The 26,342-nt window shown below is 38.0% G+C and overlaps 1 protein-coding gene across 1 annotated transcript in view; it reads left to right on the top strand.

Annotated features, from left to right (window-relative positions):
* LOC145994048 (uncharacterized) overlaps nt 1–25,371 on the top strand; it is a 37,438-nt gene extending 12,067 nt beyond the window's left edge. Inside the window, exons 7-13 of the mRNA XM_083130131.1 lie at nt 3,325–3,329; nt 6,325–6,463; nt 9,987–10,079; nt 14,269–14,416; nt 19,388–19,521; nt 20,214–20,363; nt 25,059–25,371. Of these exons, the coding sequence (XP_082986257.1) occupies nt 3,325–3,329; nt 6,325–6,463; nt 9,987–10,079; nt 14,269–14,416; nt 19,388–19,521; nt 20,214–20,363; nt 25,059–25,210 (821 nt within the window). The 3' untranslated portion in view covers nt 25,211–25,371. The remainder of the gene's footprint in view (nt 1–3,324; nt 3,330–6,324; nt 6,464–9,986; nt 10,080–14,268; nt 14,417–19,387; nt 19,522–20,213; nt 20,364–25,058) is intronic.
* Nucleotides 25,372–26,342: the final 971 nt, after the last annotated feature.

Genomic DNA, 26,342 nt, shown 5'->3' with positions numbered 1-26,342 from the left:
TTACTATTACTGTTATTATTACTCAAAAATATGGACGGGGACACGTTCCCCTCCCAAAATGGATGAATATGTACGAGGGGAAGTCATATTATAAGGTTCCATAATTAGTATCTTATGTTCTGTTCACCAGCGTGGTGGTTATTTTGAATATATATTTTTCAAGATTCAAGTGTAACTGACATTGGAAACCACTGTTATCTACCAATCAAAATCTAAGTTTCATCTCAGCCAAGAAGCAGCTCGGCTGGAATGGAACATTAGATATTAATCAGGGAACCTTACTTTCTGACTTCCCCCCGTATATAAGAAGCATTGGCAGCATAATATTTCAACTATCAAAAAATATTCGAGCAATCCTTTTCCAGATAGTGAAATAATAAAACAAAGTTTAGCACAAATATATTAATTGGGATCAGAGGGTGATTTATAAAATTTGGGTCTTTTATATTCTCATGATTTATACTATTATTATTAACAGTCTTGTTATCATAGTACTTCACTTCCACAAATTGTATGGTCTGTATCAATAACACGTTTTTGCTATTATCACAATATTAAGGAATTTTAATAGTCAATGGTCCCTGTCACTCTTACCCCTTCAGCTTCTCATTTCTGTGCTGCCTCCTTAGACTTACGGCCCTTTGGGCTATAGCCTAGGATAGCCTAGTGACAAATATCCTCCCTGATCGGGATTAGATTACTAGACACTCAAATAAGTGGGCATCGTAAATCGAATCCCGTCGTAAGCTAATGGACACAAATCGAGAGTCACTGCAGGAAATTCTCGCTCCATTTGTAGCAGGTTTGCTTGAGTAAATGCATTCTAAATCTTATACAACACATAAAGATATATAAGCAGATCTTCATCTAAGGCAGGAAAACCGGTGCACCGACCTTCCACTGGGAATCGCCATTCTCAAGAAGTTTTGTAATAATCCGCTAAGAGGCGCTGAGAGCACCACTCGCACTTTTGCTTCCACTTCTACTACCAAACAGAATAAGAGATGGCGCTGCTGAATTTCACCGCTGTCTAGGTCAACAGCTGACGTCACCAAGCTCCCCTCTCCCCAGAGGGATGGGAGTTTCCGAGAAAACGGCCTCCTGCGATTCTGCGAACCGTCGGTGCTTCCGTGGCTTCGCTATCGAAAATCGGCGTGACTTTTACTAGCACTTAGGAAACAATATAATGATGTACATCTATGTAAAGAATAGATTCTGGAGAATACCTGGATATCCTCATTCCTCGCAGTTGCTGAAGTAGTAACGTTAAAAAATCGGGCACTCTTTCAAGAAACACTTCAGCAATTTATCTTTACCTGTGCTAATACTTTAAGTAACCAGCGCCGCGTTAATATAAATAGTGTAGAACTACGTACTTCAATTTGACAAAAATCTACTAATGTTATCACCTTTTAATCACAGGGTTCTTGGGTTCGTATTTTGGTAAAGGTACATTCTACTGTGAAGCAAACTCTTATAAGTGTCTTGATGTGAATATTATACATAGTTTTTAATATATCGAAAAAATCTGCACATTATATTTCAAGTGTTACAACTTATATGCATACAGCATGCACATAAACAAGGAGAATTCCTGAGATTTTTTCAAGCATATCTACTTTGATTTCAGAATTCATATGATTAATTTTGTTCTGGAGTTTAATTATGTAATCCCTTCTTCCGATTGTAGGCCTACGAGGGTCACTATTTATATTTTGAGCCTAACAATGAAAAAACAGGAATTTGGCATTGAAAACTGCTTTATTGTTTTTCGAAGTATTCTCCTTTATGGTCAAAACACTTTTGCATTCGTTCGAACCATTTGTCAAAGCAGTTTTTCCAATCTTCTTGAGACACCTCCATAATATGGTTTTTGAACGCATCAACGGCATCTTCCGCCGATGAAAATCGTTGTCCACGCAATTTATTCTTGACATTCGGGAACAAGAAGAAGTCATTGGGTGCCAAGTCAGGACTGTACGGCGGATGACCCATCAATTCGATTTTTTGACTGTTCATAAAGTCGGTTGTTAGACGAGATGTGTGACAGCTGGCATTGTCTTCATGAAGAATTATCCGACGGCGTTTGTTTGTTTCCGTATTTGACCCAAGACCTCTGGCAAACAAATTGTTGTGTACCATTCAGAGTTGACCGTTCTACGTTCCTCTAAAGGCACAGTTGCCACATGACCAGTTTTCCCGAAGAAAACAGGCGACCATTTGTTTCGATGTGCTTCGAGCGCGAACAACTTTTGTTGGATTGGGTTCATCTTGAAACACCCATACAATCGACTGCTGTTTACGTTCCGGCTCATATGCATATATCCATGATTCGTCATCTGTTACAATCTTATATACGTCTTTTGAAGCACCACGATTGTATTTATTGAGCATTTGTTTGCACCAATTGACGCGAGCGTCTTTTTGTGTTTTGGTCAAATTGTGTGGGATTCAACGAGAACATACCTTTCTCACAGCTAAATGATCATGTAATATTTTATATATGCTGGTGGAACTAATGCCTATGGTTGCCTCAATCTCACAGTATGTCACATGGCGATCTTGCAGTATTAGGTTTTGCACAGAATCAATGTTTTCTTGAACAACAACTGATTTTGGACGACCTTCGCGAATCTCGTCGGTGAGCGAATGGCGGCCACGATTAAATTCGTTATACCAGCGTTTCACAGTGGCAAAGGATGGGGCTTCATCGCCAAATGTAGAAGTAAGTTAATCCACGTCGAAAATCGTAAAATATCATCGCACGAAAATGTTCACGAGTTAATTCCATTTTATTGTTATCGCGCAATCTCCAAGGCAACATAAACAACACAAATCAAGCTATTGACAAAATATTTGAAGTACGTTATGGTCAATAATGCCAGACGATTCCGTGCAAACGGCAAATCGCGCCTAACTTCAATCAGTGTTGCCAAGGCTCAAAATATAAATAGTGGCCCTCGTACCGACGGCGTCGCCTTGTAATCAAGCAGTCCCGAGTTCAATACCTGGTGTAGGCACATAGTATTTGGATTCCCACTTAAACTGTAGATCCACTTTCGATTAATCTATCTGTACTTAAACTCTTTTTGATTCTGTTACTCAAGTGCACTGTTCGTTATTTACGGACGGTTGAGATTTCGACAACATTCTCATTCTCCAGGAAGTCTCAGGCCATCTCTTGCCTTTGATTTTACACACAGTCTCCCCGTAATGAACCATAAATTTCGTCGTTCCTCTGCAGAAAAAATAAGTACCACTGGCAACCATGAATACGAGATGCATGGTTTGCATGTATGCAGGATATAAAATGTTGTCTTTCAGGGCTCGTAGCATCGAAAGGAGCAATTGGTGGGCGTATTAGGCACCATCTTTGAATGCGTGTAATTCGAGACACTCGTGCCAGTGACAGTGTACAATTGTTTGGTGATGATGGTCATTTTTATAATTATTATAAATAATAAACAACTTCCCCTCTATAAACAAAAAAAACATTAATACAAATCATTATTGTTTTTGTGAGTTTTAGCACATGGTAAAATATATATGTGAGTCTCGTGCAATAATTGGTTATTATTTTTATGAATGATGGCAATTTTTGTAATTATTATAGTTAATAAATAACTGCGTATATAATCAACAAAGGAAGCAGTGATTCAATAATAAAATGGTTTCTTGAATTTTAGTGATAAAAAAAATGTGGACTTGTCGCCCCCCCCCCCAGGTAAGTTTCTCGTACGCCACGGGTAAGCTAGTGTTAATATGAATTTACAACATTACGATAATTCTGACAAAAAATATTCCTTTCGAGAAGATCAGAGATTTCGCATGTTTTAGAAGACCTGTGAATCACCACTGGCTACTGCTCACGTGGACATTTCGCAACATCTTTGAACGATTAAATCTTTGCTGTTTGCCTCAATTTAGTGTGTTGCTTCAGGGTCTTTCATTTCCAAAGGTCACTGTCCTCAACATCAATTATTTTGGCCTCCTGTTTTGTTTTTATATTATCGAATTCATTTCGTTCTGAATGGGTTGTTCAAAAAGTAAGGTTCACTGGTGAAGAAGAGGCATTTCCAGTCTTCCTTACGTTCGATCGATTTACGTCCGTTAAGCAGGGCTGTAGGGGAGGGTATAAGGCGGTATACGCCGTATAACTTCTGCTACAATGTGTATATTTTCTATTTTCGCCTCGTTTATATTTATGTAATTTGGCCAATGCACCAGGAGCGTATAATCCTCAAGCGATACGTGTCGTGTGTTGTCGCTTCGGCGTGAAATCTCCTTCTTCTTTATTTTTCCCGAAACAATTGACAGATGGCTCTAAAGGCTCTTATCGTTAAACGTTGCAATTTAGGTCTATTGTATTTCAGTTTTAAACACTGAGAGGCAGTGGCGGCGGTTAGGGGGTGGTGGCGTTGTGGCAGGTTCCACTTTTTGGAACTTTTACCCTCACATTATGCTAAACCTTATGTACCAAGGTAGAGTAAACTGTCCTTGCGCCCCCAGTCTTTGAACCCAATCGCCGCCACTGCTGAGAGAACGGAACAAAAGATAATTGTTGCTTTCTTGTTCATTACTTTGTTTTCTTACATAAGTACTTGTATTTTCTCAAGATTTTCATTTTGAGTGTAATTAGCAGTATTATTAAAGTTGCTACCAGTATACAAGCTGATACAAGCAATACTAACAACCAGAAAATAAAATACAATGCCATGCTGTAGTGTAGGTTTTCTGTTTAAATGCTATCATTATGATACGTGTTCATATATTTTTTATTTAAAATTCCTTGGTAACACTGTTGAGCCTTGTTTCCATGTTAATAAACCATTAAAATGCTGACGAAGTCAAAATTTATTGTACAGGGTGGCTCAAAATGTCACTTAACACCCTCGGTACAAGGCCACTGCACCACCCAACATGGAAATGGTGATGACCAATCGTTATCAGGCCAAGGGGAAACCATATTGAGGCTACCCACGCGGTCGGGGCCCATCTTGATGTCCGCCATCTTGAATTCAACTTCAGAATTTTAAATGGGAAGAGGGTGATATGATATATCAAATTAGCCTAGAATTTCACGAGAAATGCAATGTTGAAGGTTTTTCGACGTATCTTTAACCAGTAAAACGTTATGACTGAATTCTTGTACCAATTTGCTCCTTTTTGAGGTGTTAGAAAAATGCCTTAAAATTTCGGTAATGCATCGAGATTAAAGTGATGTCTAGGGAGAAAAGTTCGCATGCCATTGCACATGATTTTAATCTGATACATCCACGAAGAGCTGTGCATTATGAATGGTTGTCGCGAACAATTTACAGTGTGACGCTTCCATTGAATTAAAAGTATAATTTATTACAGATCCCTTTCAGGATTGTAATGTTGTCCATTGACATTCCAAATTACAGTTTGCAGAATTTTAACACAAAATGTTAATAAGAAATTAAATTAGGCATACCATATTTAATGCAAAATATTGATTTTTCACGGGTTTTTTATCTCCTAAACCAATTGAATCTCAAACTCAAAATTTTTACTGAAGTTACCTATCATGGAGTACTGTATTGTGTACAAATTTCAGATTTTTAAGCAACTGCTCACCAGAGATATTTAACCCTGAACTTGGAATTTTTTAACAAAAAGTACATGTTGATGACCCTGTAGAAAAAAAATATTAAAGTCTCAAGCTTCAAATAATTTTGACATACTCTATTGGTACACAGGTACTTGCACAAAAAAAATTCAAGTGTCAAAAAAACTGCCTTCCCCCCCAAATAAATGTTAAAAAATGTCATTTTGAGCGATTAAAATACACAATTTTGACCTTAAAATTTAATATGAAGGAATAATATTTAGAAAATTACACAGAAATATAATTGTAGCCTATAATGTGCTTAACATCACAGATTTTGTCTCATTGTTGTAGGACTTACCAGAGCTGAGATAAAAAAGTTGCCGCTGATGCATACAAATGAAGAAAATGACGCGCGCCATGATAAAAAAATACCAGCCATCATCAAATCGGTGATAGTAAAAATAAAATAACAGTGGTTCTGAACTGTCGACATATGAGGCTCACACTACACAAAAAATTAACTTTTTTTAAAAATGGACGAGCAACCATGTTGTATGACTTCATATGGATTGACCCATAGGCGAAATGAAAAGCAATTATAAAACACAGGCTACTTTTGTGATCTTCTTCTTCTTTCTTTCACTGCTTGATAATAATTTTCGTGCTGCTATGACGTAATTTCTCACCTTGAACTTCGTTTAAATTTGACGATTAGGCCTAGAGTGAAGAAACTATATATTCCGTAAAAGATTCTCAAATGGACATTGTATTGCTGTCTTTCATCCGAATTAGTTCTCCTCTGTTTTGGTGATACAACAATGGCTTTCGTGGAGAGAAGTGTTCCAGTGGTTTCACTGTTATGTTTCGGGTTCGTAACAGCTAAACTTTGTAAGTGGCTTTTATATATGTATTGTGTATATATATATATATAAATATTTTATTCTTTTATGAGGTTTAAGTTGATTTTTTTCTTCTTTTTGTCATTCAGAGGCACCACCAACTTTTTTTCTTTGGACGTGTCGGATCACGAGTGGAGAAAATATTTTTAGAAATACACTAACTACTTTGGTAGTCGTGTTTGCTATCAGCCTCCTCTTTTTCTCTCTCTCTACGTCTCTCCTTCTCTTGCTCTCTCTCTCTCCCTATCTTTTTTTTAAAATTTTCTCTTCCTTCAATTATCTTTTTCTCTTTCTTCCCCCTTTTCAATCTCTGTTTCATCTTTCATATTTTTCTAACTTCCTCTGTTTGTGTCTGTCTCCTTCTTCCCTTGTTTATTCACCTTTCTATATTTCTATTTGTATCTTTCCATCACCTTTTCCTCTTCTGTTTCTTGTCTTTCTATCTTCTTATTTGTTCCTTTCTTTCTCTTTCTACTACCGTCTTCTCTTTTATTCTTTTGTTTCTCTGTCCCCTCTCTCTTCTTCTGTTTTTTCTCTCTCTCTAAATTTCTGTTTCTCACTTTCGTCTTCTTTCTTTCTTCTTCTCTTCTCTCTCTCTCTCTCCAGCTTTCTCTATTTCTTATTCATGTCTTTCTTTCTCCCTCTACTTCTTCTGTTGCATCTATCTCTTCTTATCTCCTATCTTCCTGTTGCTCTTGTCCTCTCTCTCTCTCTCTCTCTCTCTCTCTCTCTCTCTCTCTCTCTCTCTCAGTATCATATTCTCTTTATTCCTCTCTCTCAATCTTTATATCTAATTTTTATTCCTCTGTGTGCAACTCTTTCTGAATGATTCTGAAAATTTCTCACGTGGTCTACGTGTGTGTTTTAAGGCTATTTGACGATGGTCCACATCCCACATCAAATAACTCTTCATCCTAGAAAAAAGTGTGACTTGGATTTGCAATATTTGCCTAGCATCTGTTTTCCAGGGAGGTAATGAATAATCACACAATTCGACATCACCGAAAAATAGAATGATCTTACTAACATGCAATCTCAACTTGGTCGAAACTGGAAAATACAAAAATATTCTGCGCGTTTGCTTTATTTAATCTCTTAACTCTTCTACTGTATATTCCATGACGTGTTCGTTGACGTCAAGCAGGTAAGAAAAGGGTTTTACTGGTCGACTCACAATTTCGCTACCGAAGGTTCGAGATTCGAGTCTAGTCCTGTGAATGTGTTCTTTCTGTTAATAACGTCTATGAGCAAGGGAGTCCGCAGGATCTTTTTAAGGGGGGGGGGGAGGCAGAGGAAGATTTCACATCTTACCTTTCAGTCATAATAAATATATTTAACTAATTATTATTATTATGTGTGCAATTGAAATTGAATTGAAAATAGTTTAGCGTTGTTGACAAGTTCAGAGTTGAGTTGAATATTTAAATAGAAACTGGACTCGCCTTGCTTTTCCACAAGTATCTAAAAATCGTTTATGAATAGTTCTTTTGTACTTTTTTTCACGATGGTGGTCACAGATAACAGAGATCACTTAATCTGTTGTCCTTCATGTCACCTACGATCCAAGTTTTACATGTCGAAGGGTATTGCATAAAAAAGTAATTCAAAATAACGGTGCGTGAATTATCAACGTCAGATGCCGATCTGTTGAGATAAGTTCCGACTTTTCGGGATACCGAACAATCAAGAAATTTCAAAAGGATTGTAGCCGGACCCTGTGGCAGAGTGGTTAGCATAGGGTCCCGGGTTCGAATCCCGCTCGGGCTTGGTTGTTTCTGAATGTCCATTCATCAATTTCATCATTTCATAACTAATCCCCCACTTCGCAAATTAGCCAAGAGGCACAAAACGCGAAGTAAAATCAACTAAATCAATCAATCAATCAATCAAAAGGATTGATTTGAAACTAGTAAATTCTTGGTAATTTTTGCTCCAAAAGTGTCTAAAATTTCTTGAAACTGACAGTTCATATTCCAGAAGTAAAAAAACAATCGTTCAATGAAGGGAGGGGTGCATAGTGTGTAAAATTGGAGATTTTCACCGCGTCAGCAAATTTTGAAAGTTTCCCGTCCCGAAACTGATCCTGAAATGACGAATTTCTTCAGTACCGATAAAAAGTTCCCCTCCCAATTCCGCCCCGTTCCGCACACCTCTTGTTACGGCAGTCAAGCTGTGGTGAAAACGTTCTCTCGTTATTTTGTTAGACATGGCAGTAATTTCTGTAACTTGCAGCCTGTACGTCACTTAACACAGTATTATTTATAATAAAATATCACCATTCACATTACATTCTCGTTTCCCAGATATCTAAGAGGGGCAATTGCCGTCCCTGCCCCCCCTTGCGGGCGCCCATGGCTATGAGGATGGGCGAGATGAAATAGATGAGAGGACGATCACGAAGAAATAGCCGTGTTCAGATGAATAGGCTATTCAAATACAGAATGTTCGATTTTTGAGTCAAATATCTAATATGCTCGTTCCGTTAAGCCGTTCTAATAGTTTTTATTTGTAATTGTCTTATTTTATATTTCTTTTGTGGCTTATAATCGCAACGATGTGGATATATGGTGTATATATATGAAATGGATGAAGGAACAAACCCTAATGAACACAGAAAACAAGCGCAGAGAGGATTATACTGCCTGTGGATTAAGGCGCCATAACCTCGTTTGCCTGCAAGAACACAGTTTTCACTGTGGAAGAAAGGTTGGCATTCGAGCGTTCTTTCCAGAACATCAGCACACTTTCACCCCGTGATGATCAGAAAAATATTGATAAAGGAACACTTGCAAAGTGAAGGGTCGAGACTCGAACCGGAACCTTCCGTAGTGTGATCATTAGGGAGCGGAAGTTGATGAAATGTCATCTTTTTTCTAACATCTCGGACACGATGCCCAAAAAAGGTAATTTTAAAGTGCATTTTTTTCTGCAATTTTTTGCCATTTTTCAGGTTTTAGGTAATTTTCCCCGATTTTCGTCATTTTTAGCAATATTCGGTGTATTGTTTCGTCATATTTTGTCACTTCTTTCATTTTGGTAATATTCTTGAGTCTTTCACCAAGGTGAACATACGCCTGAATATACGTATCATTATATTGTTTTAAAATTATTCGGTTGTTTCCATTGGAAATCCTCGTTGCAAATTTTAATTTAATGTGCATGTGGTATCAATTGGTACCTTTTTTAAAAACAAGATTACACTTTGTTTAATTTCCTTTTAATTTCAATTTTTAGCCTCAAACTAACAAATTTAATGGTCATTTTTTGCATTTTTTACGTCATTCTATAGGTCATATACCTATATTTTTTAGATCATCAACTTCCGCTCCCTAGTGATCATGAACACAAAGCGCTGGGCGAGAAAGACAACTCTCTAATAATAATAATAATTATAATAATAATAATAATAATAATAATAATACTGTTCCTACTAAAAAAAATTCCAATTCACCGCTAACTGCTATATCTTTATTAATATTGAATAAATATGATTCCTTTGTGTTTTTCCACAGCCGACTATACCACGCCATGCCCTCTTGGAGTTCCAGATATGAACGAATGCATAAAGGACTCAGCACACAAGATGATTCAGGCGACATTGAAAGGTGAGAAATGAAAACAAGGTTCGTTTATACAGGTTGTGTTTTATGGTACTTTTGAAAACACTTATATGAACAGTTAGGTTTGTACGAGCTGTGGTAGAAAAGTAATGAGACCGGCAACACTACGCACGAATCCCTCCCCCTTCATATGACAGGTTAACCCGGCCGTTGACTCACAAGGGAGGTTATCTAAGTGTCCCCCTCCGATTTCCATGAAACTTGGCAGGTGTATAGAGGGGTCCAAAGGAAGAAATACGTATTTTTTGTTTCGGCTAAAAAACGGTATCAGGGGGCAAAACCTCCCCTCTAATGTCAAGATGAGGACAAATTGAAGTGGGGATCTGACCCCTGTGTCCCCCTCCGATTTCCATGAAACTTGGAAGGTGTCTAGAGGGGTCCAAAGGAAGAAATACATATTTTTTGTTTCGGCTAAAAAAAGGGTTTTAGGGGCAAAACCCTCCCTCACAGGGGTCAGATCCCCATTTCAATTTGTCCTCATCTTGACATTAGAGGGTGGGTTTTGCCCCCTAAAACAGTTTTTTAGCCGAAACAAAAAACACATATTTCTTCCTCTGGGCCCCTCTATACACCTGCTAAGTTTCATGGAAATCGGAGTTGGACACCGGGGTCAGTTGCTACGCGATTGTTGAGAGCGTCAGAAGTAAAGTTGTGTTTGTAACGTGCGTTACGAAAATGGACTGACTGGCACGAAGTTTCAGAAACGTTTTGTCATCACATTTTGTGTAAAGCTGGGCGAATCCGCTACTGTGACTTATAAAAAGTTACAAAGGGCTTATGGAGAACATTCCGTATCCAGTGCACAAGTGTTCAGATGGCGCAGGTCCTTTTTAGAAGGCCGAAAACAAATGGAAGACTAACCTCGTGCGGGAAGACCTTCAACCTGAAAAACGGACGACATTGTGGAAAGAGCGAGGTCTGTCGTCAGGTCATATCGTCGATTGACTGAGTTAAATTTGAACCGGTTTACCGTCCATCAAATTTTAGCACTTGGATGCTGCATCACGACAATGACCCATGTCACAAGGAAGTCTCGATCAATGAATTTTTGGCCGAAAAAATCATTCCCATGGTTCTTCAGGCCCCGTATTCGCCGGATCTCTATCCCAGTGACTTCTTTTTGTTCCCCCGGCTCAAAAACTACTTGAAACGGCGCCATTTTGGTACTTTGGATAATATCCAGAAGAGCGTAACCAACGAGCTGCAGGGTATTCCAGCAGAAGCCTTCCAGCACTGCTACGAACCATGGAAACGACGCCTCCGTCATTGTGTACCTGCCCAAGGGAACGTATTTTGATTTGTAAAATGGTTAGAAGAAAATCAGTCTCATTACTTTTCTGCCACACATCGTACAAGCTGTGAACATCTCAATAACACGTAAATTTGTTTGTCTAATAGCTGCAGTGGCGTAGCAACATATCGCCCTGGGCGAGATTAGAATGCGATGCCCCCATCCGTTCTTTACATTTGAAATCTCAAAGTGTATTGACACAAAATCTTCAGCATATTATCATATGTAAATAATAATAAATTACTGAAGAAAATTATATTTAATAATTTCAATTACCCTAAAAAATGTCTATCTTTGTTTTCCGGGAGCTGAAATATGAAGCTGTAGGAAGGAAGGAAGAATTTCTTAGCCTATATATCCTTTGCAATATTATCTAACATTATTTTAACAAGACTAACCCCATATGCTAATGAAATTATAGGTGATTATCAATGTGGATTTAAACGTAACAGATGAACTACAGATCAAATTTTTCACATCAGACAGACATTTGAAAAAAAGTGGGAATATAATCAAAATGTCCATCAGCTATTCATTGATTTCAAAAAAGCATATGATTCGGTCAAAAGAGATAAATTATATAATATATTAGTCGAGTTTGGAATACCTAAGAAGCTTGTTAGTATGATAAAAGTATGCACCAGTGAAACAGAAAGTAAAATTCGTGTGGGTATTAATGTGTCTGACAAATTTACAATTCATGATGGGTTAAAACAAGGAGATGCATTATCTCCATTGCTCTTTAATTTTGCCTTAGAATATGCTGTTAGGAAGGTAAAATAAACTAAAGAAGGACTAAAATTAAATGGTATGACTCAGTTGTTAGCATATGCAGATGATGTAGACTTATTAGGGGATGATATAAATACAATTAAGAATAATGCTAAAATATTTTTCAAAACTGCTAAAGAGATAGGTTTGGAAGTTAACAAAGAGAAAACTAAATATATGCTTACAGGCCGAAACCAAGTGTTAGGTAATAATCAAAATCTAATTATTGATAACAACTCGTTTGAACCAGTTTCCAAATTCAAATACTTAGGAGTAATATTAACAAATGAAAATTATATTAAAGAGGAAATAAAAAGTAGGCTTAATTCAGGAAATGCATGTTACTTCTCTCTTCATAAACTTTTGTCTTCTCGTTTAATATCTAAGAAACTAAAAGTTAAAATATACAAAACAGTAATTTTGCCTGTAGTGTTATATGGGTGTGAAACTTGGTCCCTTACATTGAAAGAGTAACACAAATTGAGAGTATTTGAAAATAAGATCCTTAGGAAAATATTTAGACCTAAAAGGGATGAGGAGACAGGTGAGTGGAGAAGGTTACATAATTTAGAACTACATAATTTGTATTCATGTCCAGATGGTATTAGAATAATTAAATCAAGAAGACTTAGGTGGTCAGGCCATGTGGCACGAATGGGAGAGGAAAGAGCAGTTCACAGGGTTCTTGTTGGGAAACCTGATGGTAAGAGACCTATAGGAAGGCCAAGACGAAGATGGAGGGACAACGTTGAGATGGACCTAAGGGAAATCGGTAGAGATGGAAAAGAGTATGTAGATCTTGCTCAAGATAGGGACAGATGGAAGGCCTGTGTTGCTGCAGCCATGAACCTTCTGGTTTAAGAAGGCTAGATTTAGTTAGTATATATCCTTTGCCTTCTTGAGTTGCAAACAACCCAAGCATTTAAATGCCTCGAACTTGCTTCGTGGTAGTTCGAGGTGTTTTATTGTTAAAATATTAAAATCGGGAGTGCTAGATCTAGAGAAAGAAGAAAATACAAGACAAGTTGCTTTTTATTCGAGAAAAGATTATATCGGTAAAAATGTCCACACACGTTATCGTAACTTTTTGCGTAAATGTTTCATATGAAAAATATGACAATAATTTTTACTTCTCCGGGGCTCCTTAGGCCTACCTGCCCGTATGTTACGCCCCTGATTTGACGTATTATAACTTTCAACCAGAATTAAAGCCAGATAAAAACAGAATGTTTAAATTTTATTGCCTACAAAAATTTTCCTTTTCCATCTTTTTCCCCCTCATTTCTATTTTATACATTTTTTGTATCAACGCCATGAGGTGCGAGTCCCAGAGCGATCACCCACTTCAGTCACCTCTTGCTACGCTACTGAATAACTGTATATACAGAGTGTTTATCATAGAACTAGGGAATATATTTATCTTATAAGAAAAGGGCAACAAAGATAACTTTGAAAGCGTGTTTCCACCAGTGAATTTTATTCGGGCGGACTCGAGGTTGGGCAATAATGTTTTTCAAGAGGGCTATATATCGGTGCTCGTGATTGTTAACATTGTTCCTCTTACCCCGATTTTACCATTATTTCTTCTCTTTTTGCTGTTTTCGTCATCTTCCATACCTTGGTTCTCCATTCCTCTCAACTCTATCTATCCCTCATTTTTACTCTTTCACAGCATCTATTTTACTCTATTTTCATTCTTTGTCTATCAAGATTATCTTCTGTTCCCTCTTCCCCTCTCTCTATCTTTTTCGATCGCATCCTATTTTGCCTAATTGCTTATCATCACCCGTCAATAAGATCTGACAGCTGCCCGCCATTTTAGGCGAAATGGGATCTCCCGTTTCGCTGAATCCCATTTCGCCTAAACCGGTTAGAAGGGACATATTGCAAGTGAAGGAAATCTTGACGGTCTCTGGTGAAGCTAACGCACAGTGATCAATGTACAGAAATACCAAACAATTCGGATGATGTGACGATGCTAAATACAGGAGCTGCGAAGGTGAACAACCTGTATAACACTTCGATTTCCTTCAGAAATATGCTTGTACATTGTAGTTACATTTAAGCATTACCTTTAGTGGCATATTTATTTACATTGTTGTTATTTTCCAGGAATCAGTGAATACGGAATCCCAATAACCGATCCTTTGTTCGTGCCCAGTTTTCGTATCGAGCAAGGGCTGTCCAGTGGAGGGATAGCTCTGGATATGACAAACGTCACCATACGAGGAGTGAGGACGATGGTTCTACAAAGTGTAAGGTTGGTGAAATGGTTATCATTCATTTACAGTACAATTGTATCTAGAGTTGATGAGGTGTAGCATTGCGGGCAATGCTGACCAAGCTCAGTGCGCAGTAGCAAGAGGGAGGAGCTACAGGCTGACTTAGCCACTGAGCGTCCTTTGTAAGAGCTGTCGACCAATCAAACGGCGAGTAAGTGGCAACTGTGGAAATATATACGCATCTCTCTCTCTCTGTGTGTGTGTGTGTGTGTGCAAGCGCGTGCAGAATATAATGCGGCTGCAAACAAAACAACCTTAGAACAGAAGATTTCGCGCATCTTCCCCTCCATGCCTTCATCTCTACCCATGGTAAAGACTGCTCCACTCTAACCCTCCCGTCCATGCGCGAGCACGATGCACAGTACACGTGGTTCTGAGCAGGTTATTCTTCTTGTGCTTCCACTATAGCCAATTTACCCGCGAAGTTACACTTCGTCAATTCTAGATTTAAAGAATACGATTTTTAATGTTGTTACATCCAAAATAATATTGCTGATTGGGTCCGGGGAGCAAATGCCATCTTACCCCCATGGGGCAGAACATCCACTGCTTCCCATAATTCCTGTCCTCAAGTTTTTGTTATTCACATTAATAATCAGTATTCGGAAAGTTATTTTTTTAAAAGTTACTTGGTTCAGAAAGTTTAAAAACTGGCCTTCCTAAAGCTGAAATTTCACAACTCAAGGAGAAAGCTGAAGTACCGTGACTGGGTGTTCTTCCATCCTTAGCTACAACATTGGGATCTTCAGCATTTACTCTTTTTATTGAAGAATTAAAAGACAATATAGAATATTTTATTATCTATACTAATGCAGACCTACTTACAGATTCTTCTTGCTCAAGATAGGGACAGATGGAAGGCCTGTGTTGCTGCAGCCATGAACCTTCGGGTTTAAGAAGGCTAGAGAGTTAGTTAGTTAGTTACAGATTCTGATATTTGAAAAGTAACCGTTAGTTATTTTTACAGTTACTTCCTTCTGAAAATGTTCTTGCAAAAGAAATACGAAATACACAATCAATTATTATTATTAATTGTAATAATATAAGTATAGCAAAGTTTGCATGTGTTTTATTTATTTATGGCGCATAATATAAGTCTTGATATATTTATATTATTACAAGAACTAAAAATTGATCGAACAAAGAGACAGCTTTGCTTGAATGATAATTTATGTAATTTTATTCTTTCTATACCTTACACGCTTTCTCTTATTAAAAAGACTTTTCTCTAGCTGCACTACCTCATTACAAATTAATGAACCAATCCACATAGAACACTGAATTCGCGAGTAATTATAAATAACGAATTCCAATGAAGCGTGGATGTTCTAAATTTAGCATGTAACGAAGCCTCGCTTCCTTGCCTTAGGTTATTCCACGAAAATGCGTTCACCTTAGCATCCAGAGAAGACATATGGTTGGAGACAGAGTTGCCAAACGTAGCTCTACGATTTTCAAGTTAAGAATTTATATATCGTAAAGTAACTATTTAATTCCAAACACTGGAAGTAACAGAGAATTGAAGACTAAAATTGGTAAACGCTGTAAGTGCCACAATAATTCAAACACCGTTTTCCACGTTAAACTAAACTGAATGTGCTGAACGATGTGATTTCCCAACACTTTCGCTTTTGGCACTTACAACGTTTACCACTTTTAGTCCTCAATTACTATTGTCAGAGATGTCATTGGTCTCGTGGTTCAACAAAAGTTTGTACATTATAATTATTACACTGGTTTATAGTCTTGGGGTATTTCATGTGAGAGTGTCATTTTTAAAATTATATACAATGCTATAACTTTATCATAAATTGTGAGTGAACAATCTAAAATTGTCTGTTGGATAAAAATTCAAGTATTATACATACTGAAGTTAAAAAGTATGAGGTATTTTATATATTATTTGTGTATTTTAGCTTTTTGATTTATTGATTCATTGACTTGGTGTTTTAAGTCCACTTTATGCACAGTAAGGCTAATCGAGACTGGACCTACAGTTTAAAGTGGGATCCGAAGCACTATGTGCCTCCACCGGGTTCGAACCCGGGATCCCTTTATTACAAGGCAATGGCGCTACTACTGCGCCATCGGGGAGGCCCAGCTTTTTGATTTAGTTGTGTTTTCTATTGTGTCCCACCTGTGACACCCAAAAAACAATTAATTCCTCCTATAACTGTTAAATTCGCCCCTCGACGCCACTAGAATATTAAAAAGATCAATTACCTTCTCTCCTTGCCTTAAATCATTTATTTTTCATCATTTGGCAATTCACAGAAATTAAAATATTTTTTTTTTATTAAGTGACACAAAATTGTTCACTTCCAACTACAAGTCTTGGAAATTATTTTAAGGTTAGTTATGTTTCATCAACAGTGTTGAGTTTCATATTTCATGGTACATAAACTGCAAGAAAAATGTTTCTTAACTATGAGTAGAATAGTTACTTAGTCTTCGTGTCCCACTCCTCAATCAGAGTGCTGCAATGAGCGTTTTTCGATGCTAATAGTTCGCACGGGCAACGCTAGATGGCACACAGAATCGATAGCTCTTCCGCTCGAGAGAAAAACGACCGAACGAGCGAAATACACTCGAACTCTCGAACCCTATTAGTACACGTATTTCAGTGCAGGGCTACGATTTTAATGACCTTAAAATTGCCAAAAAATGACCTTTAAAAAATGCATGTATGACCTAATAAATGCAAGAAAACGCCCTATAAACTTAGAAAAATGACCTAAAAATTCTGAAGGATTTGTAGAACAAATTTATAAACTACCAAGAGAAATTCAAATTACATATTAACATTACAGTATCTATCACATGTTCATTGCGTATGGTAGTACAAGTAAGAAAGTTCACTTTTTGTCATCTTTTACACTTCAAGTACTTAGTTGCAGTACACAACGAAAATCATACGCAAAATTTTCTAAAGTGAATGATTGTCGGCTTTCTGACAAGAGAGCCTTGTACGTGGAAAAACTTCTCTCGACTTCCAACGACACAAGAGGAGTGTACTTGAAATGAACAATATCACTTGCTGTTAAGTCACTTTCAATTCCATAGAGTGCAAATTGCTTCCCTGACAAAATGTCCGATACAGAGCACAAAACTTTGTACCTCTTGTTTTTTAACAATAATCCGTCTGGCGACAATGTATTTACTGATAGATGGGGAAATCACATTGTTTGAGCTGAATTGTTACACAGCAGCTTGTATCAAGAATACTGCACGGAATTTATTTCTTTATTTTCAAAAAAATGTCCTAAGAAAGGCATCCCAATTAATTCATTTACGTGTAAAACACGTTCCTATCTACTACTTATGCAATGTTTCTGCCTTACCAAAAAAAATGCATTTGCATCAAAATCATAGCCCTAGCATTTGCCTATGATAGTGGGCCCTCAAATATGGATCGTGAAGTAAAAGACGAAGTGAAATTCGTATCATTCTAAAGAATGATGGGATCAGAACCAGTCACTTTGCAATTAATTGCTGAGTAATGTAAGTTATTCATCATTCATCCTCTGATGAGACCACTCGTCATTGGCGTGACGAGTTAACGCTTGGCAATGCTAAAGGTACAAAATCACACTAAGGAACTAAACTACAGAAAAGACAATGGTCACTCTTTGGGTTTTGTGAACCTTTGAACCTGAATCATGGCTGGGTGTTAGGATAGTTACCTGTCTATCTGATGAATTATGATGAATAAAATATACGAAGTCCTCTGTTGGCTTCTCTATTGGTTGACCAGAGCGTCGTCTCACTTCTGCTCCACTGCTCTCCTAACCTCTTCTCCCTTCTCAATTCCAATCCAAAGTCCGTCACCTCCCAGCTTGTCTCCTCTCTATATCCCTAGGCCATGGAGCTCTTCCTCTATGTCGAATCGTGTTTTTAATTGCCACTATGCAAACCGCCGACACCATAGGCAGAAGAAACTACCTGTTTCCTGGATAGCTCAGGAGGTTTGCATAGCACAACACAGTGCATTGTTTACATGCCTCAGAGGCTGAGACAACTGAGAAAAAACAAGTGAATGCCCTGGTCAACGTGAAGCATTCAGAGAGGCTTTATAAAATAAACATATAATCTTACGGATTGATACGAATTGAAAGAAAAAAAACATATCCATGTTAAAATGCAGTTTTGTGTATCTTACCGAGATATGTGAAAATTAAATAGATGATTATGGGCTGAAACTACCTATGTTTCTACGATTATTTTCACATTTGAAATGATGTTCGATTGAATGTTATAATTGCATTTTATTGTTTCTCAGAATATGATTATCCTTTTAGGTAAGTGAACAATGATGTACACGTACAGTGGGATCCATGAGTATTACCTTACAAATTGTGCATCACCATGTTCGTACACTTTATTCGACCCAATAACAGCTTCAAGAATTAAAAGAAAACTCAAAACAAGCTGTTGGCAACTTCCTCACCAGCATACATAAAAATCCATCGCTTAAAAACACATAGGTTTTAAAAAAAAAAAATAATGAAAATAGTCATGGACAATTTGCACGGTAATACTCATGGATCCCACTGTACTTCCTGCACTGTGATACGATATTTGTAATTGCTTAGGCAGGTCTGTCATCATGTGCATCCATTTTACGTTTCGGTCTGTAGATATTGCATTCTTTCATATGTGCTGTATTTGACTCGAAATACGGGACGTTGCCAATCATTCCACTACAAGTGCGGTATGTTCAAGTGTAACACGCTCGAGCGTGGGAGATTCGATCGAGTTTGAGCGAGCGAAAGTGTTCCGATGCAGTACTCTTCTACCCTCTATAAGTTCTTTAGATAGGAAACAGGCAAAATTCCTTACTCTTATGCCAAGTTACAATAATGGAGTGTTTCTACCAGACCTCGACTGGAGTATTGCCAATGTTTGTAATCTCGTGCCCAGCTTGATCCTAATCTCTCTCGTCCTTCCAGTGCCGACCCTTCCAAGTACCTGATTGAAGCCAAGGCAACAATGGACGAATTGCACTTCCAGGGAAATTATGTCATTTCCGGGAAAATCATGTTTCTACCAATCTCCGGCACCGGAAACTGCAACATTCAGATGCGTAAGTAGCACCGGGATCGCTGTTCAGAAACATTATACAGGGTGTCCCATAAGTCTGGACCCATGGGAGAAAAACGCGTAGAATTACAGAGTCTGTTCAAAGTGTCAGTCATTGTATTGTAAACAGCGTTTAGGAAAAAATCTGCAACACAGAAATTTAATAACACGTCAGCACAGTTCACTTTTAATTTTGACCTCGTAGACAACGGCTTTCAAGTATGCATACAAGTTAGCAGATTAAGATCTGTGGTTCTTGAAGGCCATTTCATTCATCCTCGACATACAGTCCAGTGTGCAGGTAAGGTATTGTTGCAGTGTCAGTACGTAATGCGGAGGGGCACCATCTTGCTGCAAACACTTATGGATCTAGACTTAAGGGATGCCCAATATAATGTGCAGAATCCAACTTAAATTTACCTAGTTAAATGTATGTAACAAATATATGTATTTACGCGGTTACGGTCTCGATAAAATATATTTGCTGGCTTCCGTAGCAGAGTGTACGGCATAACGTGCTAAGAAGTCAGAAGTCACAGGTTCGAACCTTGGTCTCGGCATATATGTATCATTGTGTTTGTACGATCAGCCATTTCATCATCCATCCTTGTCGTCACGATTAGCCCAAGAGGCAGAACAGTGGCGTAACCTTACATTCCTCTTTGACAACTAAAAAATGTTTTTTTTCTATTTCAGTCGAGAATGACGTCATCATCCGTATGAGAGGAAAGCCCACTCAAAAGAATGGTAAAACATACATGAAGATCACGGATTTCAAATTTGAAGCTGCACCAAAGAAGGGAAGTTGCAATTTCGAAAACCTGTTCAACGGTAACAAACGGTTAGGTACGTATTTTGGTATAATATTAATGTCAAAACAGTGTTTTGAAAGATGCTATCCTTGAATGTTATGCAAACCTATATACACGGGGAAGAGATTGCGTTAATCATGTGAGGAAAATGTGTGTTTTAGATATGCCTTGTCAAGGATTTACAAGGGAGAGTAAAATGACAATCTCAATTTGTTTTCCTTTCTTATCTAGTAAATTTCTGTATGTAGGGTTGCACAAGGTTTGCTGCATTATAGCACAGACCTATTGCTAATCTACATACATTTTCACGTTTGTGTAACTGCCTGTATACTTCAAGACTGGCGTACTTTCGACGTGGGCTTTGCCCACGTCTTGTACGCTCGCATGCGTGACCTTCGGCCACGTTGTGGGCGTAATCATATAATAGATGGGGTATAATGTCTGCCTGTTGTATTGGATGAAGGGGAACAAGTGTATAAGTTCGCTAATTTGAAAAGTTTCGAAAGTTACTTTATGTATGTATGAGCTCTAATAAGGTACAAATATTCAAAAGAGTATTATTCTTAATAATAAACTGAGTAAGCAATAACTGTTTCAAGATAGTTAGTTGGATGTTTTTGCATCAACGAATTCAAGAGCGACATTACATTGAAAATGCAATATTTACGTCTTTTGACATTTTCACATTTTTGAACGTAATTGGATAATAATTGTTTTCAGTCGTTCCCATCAAATTAATACCTCTCCTCCGTAATAAATTCTGACGCTCATGTTTTGAAATACTAAAAGTCTAGCATAATTCCCTTACAGTAGTTTTCGGGGTGAAAATAAACGTTCTTTAAGTTACCAGCAACGTTCGTTTCCATGGACAACAACAAGCACGGCAAAAACTCTAAATAATTCTTTGTTATTATACCTCTAAACATTTAGTTAAAACAACCGCGATGTAGATAATATTTTCGCATTGAGTTTACCAATATATACGTAATCGTATCTGGGCTGAAACTCATTATGTAGATGTCACCCTCGTTTGATCCACCTATTCAAAGCCAGGAGTTGATTCATCTGTGTGTTGTAGATCTGTGAGCAATATAATGTATCTCGACAATTAAGAATTGAAGGAAACAATGCGTGCTGCAAAAAATGTCCGAGGCAACGGTTGCTAAGGACGTCAAAAAGGGGCATTTTGGCCCTTACTGAAGGGCCGATTGAGCGATTTTTTAATTTTCTCGTCCTTTTAGGACGATTTCATGGGGGAGTCGTAATCGGGCATTTTCGCCTCCGGGGCTTCCTTCATGGAGAACATTTATGTCAGTGAGTCAGTCAGTGGTGGGATTGGGGCTTTATATATTGTAGAGATATGGAGACTATTAAACCGAGAAAACATCGTCATGTTAATATTCACACTTGTTTATTTCCTGGACTTGTCCGACCAGCGAGCGATCTCAAGAATGCGCTAACTTGTAACTTCCGTAAAACAAGGAACTGGAAAGGCAAACGCGTGGATCTAAACAGGATCTACCGCGTTAGAAAGGTTTAACAACCTTTCGACGCCTAGAATGATAAAAGCAAGCTCCGTCCCGGAGCTCGCTCTCTTTTGGATTCTGACACTCATCGAATCTACATGGATAATTAGTCCGATTACTTTACAACACATTACACTGCTGAACTACGACGATGGAACACGGAGTTACCGCTGCCTAGCATGCTAGAAGACGCAAGGGATCGCTTGGCTTGGTGAACTGAGGGTCGCTGGATAGAACCTTGGCAACTGTCACGATTCGGTCTGCACGAAGCATCAGGACATGACACCACACACCTACCAGGTATGAACAAGCGTGAATAACCTTTACACCAACTTTCCATATCTCTACCCTCCTAATCGGAGCAGGTTCAGCCAACAGATATTATTAAGCTCTACCTAAATGTTTAAATGAAACTTCCCTGTGACCTCAGATCCCAGGTAAAACGGGATTACAACAATATATTGGATGAATAAGTATTTGTGGTCAACGTGCAGTCACTTATGAGCCACTGCTAAGGCCTTCCCACCCATCTGCCTGCGAACTGAGGCCATTGTCGAACTTTCTCCTCCATCAGCAAACTTGCTAGTGTGCTAAGCATGCACAGAGATATCGAATTTTCATTTGCAGAGAAATTTCTGTACGTTTTAGGCTGACAGAGGGCAAGAAACACTCCTCTTCAATGTTGCAACTGTGTATAGGAGGCGCTATCTTTAAAATAACAAAAATGGCGTTCTGAAGTTCACTTGATTAGTGTTGCAGCCTTGAGGTCGTTTTGTAAATAACAGTTGATACCTCATGTAAATTTGAGCTGTATGCATTCTGCCCTACAACTTTTATTGGACTTTTAAGGTTTTCAATTGACTCTAGTAATACATTTCACTTTTTATTTACACCGCCGGGCGTGTTTGCCGAATGTAACCCCTGATTCGCCGAGGCTTTTCCGCGCGATTTTTAAATTTTTACACTTTTTTCGGAAAAAAACGTTATAACTCGTAGACTATTAGACCAATCTGCTTCGGGTAAGTTTTGATTTGAAGCTAAGACACCAGGGCATGCAACTGTGTACAATTCAGAGCGCCAAAGTGAAAAAGACGGGTTGGGGTGGGCTGTGCCCCCAAAATTTTCATAAAAAAAAGAATGAAAATCTGGACTTCGCCCCATCTTCCCCCACTCCTATGAAAAAAGGACGCAAACTTTAGCATTCTTTTCATAGTATGGACCTTTCGTAATGAAATGAAAGTTGTTTCATATTACTAGCTGGCACACAAAATATAATATGAGCCAGCACGTGTTAAAAGCTTCACGCTGACAATGCACAGCTCGGAAAACAAGGACTCGAACACGTGACCTGGGCGGGGGAAAAAGTTCTCCAACCTTGACGAAGGCTTTTCCCAGAAAGCCTGTTAGTGTTTCCACCACAATATAAAAGTATCAAGGTGCAAATAGCATGGGAATTTTACCTAAATCTTCTTGTCACCTTATGGTGACAACGGCGGACAAGACCCTCATTGTGCGTGTCACCGTTAGGTGACACCGGCGAATTAAAGGATAAATTCCATATGATACACTGTTCATTTCAACTAATTGCAAAAACTACAGCATTAAGACATCCTCTTTCATTAACCAATACTTCTAATTTAAAAATTATATTTATACATGATCAAAGTAACACGTAATGTTCTTAATAATAAATTAGGCCTAACTTGCAAATAGCAACAAAGCATGAAGACTCAGGAGAGAGGCTCCACATATTTACGATCTAGGCCAGGGACCAGCACCACGCTCCAACCGCCTTTACCCACAGGTACCAATTTTTTGAGAGGCTAGGTGAACCCCGGAGCTGAGTTATGCAGGGAATCTGAAAAGTTCCCACCCTATATTACCCACACCAAGAATCGAGCTCAGATCTCTCGCATTGAAGACACCATATCGACTGAACCATCGCATAAAGAAACTTCACAATGAAATTGAATGTATCTGTGCTCTAATTTCGACAATTCGTTGAAACTAACAGCGTAATTTGAAATGTATTCTAATTATGTAACACCCGTGACGAGTTGGAGTGACTCAGAAAACGGTAGATTGAACCATAAAAGTATGAGCAGAAATTAACTTGTTAGGTCCGTGACGTTATGGTATTCAAGGGTGACATGTAACTGTACATAGGAGATACGCAGAGATGCAGTGATGGAGAGAATACAATCTGAAAGTGACGTTTAACTGAGATCGTACTAGTGCCGCGTATAATAATAGTTTAAAATTTTAATAAACCTTGTTCATGATACTTCATTAACATTGTCATTCAGATCTAACCCTTAGAAGGCTCAGTGCTGCCATCTTTCAAGCAATTCTGAAAAGTTTACAGCGTAAAGTTGCTGTGACCTTACAGAAAACGCTACACAATGTATTTAATTTTAAAATTCCTGAGAAAAGGAGACAATTTACTTTGCTTTTTCAACTTTTATATTTATTGCGTAGTTTTGTGATTTACTTTAAACCTTACTCAAACATTTCTCTCGTCATTTGATAATCTTAATCATCACTTATTGTCAATTGTTTGGGGTTTCAGTGGTCGATACGTAGAGTGTCAAATCACTTGGTTCAATTCCCAGGCCAGGACACTGAAATTTCGTTGTGAGTGTTGCCATATCAGATTTAGTCCATAACCACTCTTCCTCATTTCACTGTCAAGGAGTTCCGGGTTCGATACCCTGTGGAGGCACATAGTGGTTCGAATCCCACTTTATACTGTACGTCCAGTTCCGATTAACCTTACTGTTCATAAAGTAGACTTCAAACCCCAAATCAATCCTCATTTCACTAGCGTACGCAAGACTTTTGTAAAGGTGGACAGTAATAGCTGCCTTCTAGAGGGGGGAGGGGGAATAGCTACCCAATAAGATATTTCGTACATTTAGATATTCCCACTCTTTAAAATGGTAATGGTGGGTGATTTCAATGGAGGTTAGAATTTACCATTCTGGTTTTTCCCGTTCTTCTCAGTTTTCAAAAGTTTGATTTTCTCAAAATTTCGGAGGATGCTGTAGCCCTATCAGCCCTCTCTGCGTACGCCATTGTCCTCACTATAGCGATTGCCATTTCTCTCCCACAAGATTGCCATACGTGTGGGAGAAACGTCGTATATGCAAATGCTTATTGTTTATGCCTGTTCGAAAGCTTAATCAATTCCAATCTCATTTCAGGTGACGTCATGAACACCGTCCTAAATGAGAACTTTCTAGACCTGTACAGCGAACTGAAACCTTCAGTGGGCAAGGTTCTGGGCGGAATATTTCGAGGACTATCAGAAAGAATATTCAACAAAGCGCCTTACTCCGAAATCTTCCCTCAGTGATAGTCAAGTCAGAAGTTCGAAGGTTGCCAGGTGCCAGGTTCGATCTCTGCCACCACTCTAATTGAAATATCCTCGCTGAACGTTCCTACCTGGTCATGTCGTAAGTGTTGCCAGACTCTTGTAAATGACGGAAATTTACGAGACAACATGTGTATCTATCTATTCATGAATTTAAAAAGGCCGTGAAAATCTTACTTAATTTTCAAGAGACTTCATGTGGAGCGTTTGATATGCAAAGGCACTAATTCCGGCATTTAAAGACGTCATAATGTTTTTGATTCACGTGACAAAACGTTTGTTGATTTTCTTGCCAAGACGCATGCGCAAGAATTCTTGAGGCAATCAAGTGTTATTCTACCTCGGAAGGAATATTTAGAATTATTTCCAAAAGGTGGCACAACTAATAATTTCCTAAGTTCAGCAAGATACTACTTTTTGAAAACTTCCAATTTCATAAATTTTGCTGGTATTAGTTGAAATTTATGAAGGTTAACAAACTTTTATGAATGTGCTCCTCACTTAATAAGATTCCGCATTTTTAGATGTGAAAAGAAATATATATATTCAGTGTACTTATATGCATGAATACTATTATGTTCTACGAACACTAAAACGTTCTATATGTTTATTTACAGAACAGTATGGGGTTGTTAATACATTCATTTAATATAATCGTGTTAAGAAATTTAAACCTTATGTCAGTGCATTATATATATATATATATATATATATATATATATATATATATATATATATATAGAGGGTGTATCAGAAGTCCCTTACCACCCCTTGTAAAATCCGCAGTGATGTATTTTCATGGAATTTGATATGGGCGATACAAAATAGGCCAAGGGGGACACCTTTTGGAGTGTCACAGGGACGATCTGGATGCGTTCCTCAGTTGTTATCGGCATGGTTCAGCACCTGCAACAAACAAGTATATACTGTATACAGTGCCAATGGTTAGATGTATAGCTAAATGCATTCCGAATACAGGTTGGTTCATGGTTTGTTATGTCATAATGACTGTAATGTCGTTCTTCTATCAGCTACGATCAAAAATTTAAGTTACTCAGAAATTGCAGATAGTGATAAATGACAAAATGTATGATATTTCCTGGTATACACAATA

Source organism: Lepisma saccharinum, chromosome 10 (genome assembly GCF_977018435.1).
Source record: "Lepisma saccharinum chromosome 10, izLepSacc3.1, whole genome shotgun sequence".
Taxonomy (NCBI): Eukaryota; Metazoa; Arthropoda; class Insecta; order Zygentoma; family Lepismatidae; genus Lepisma; species Lepisma saccharinum.
Note: the sequence above shows the minus strand (reverse complement) of the source record. Positions and strands in the feature narration are given on the sequence as shown.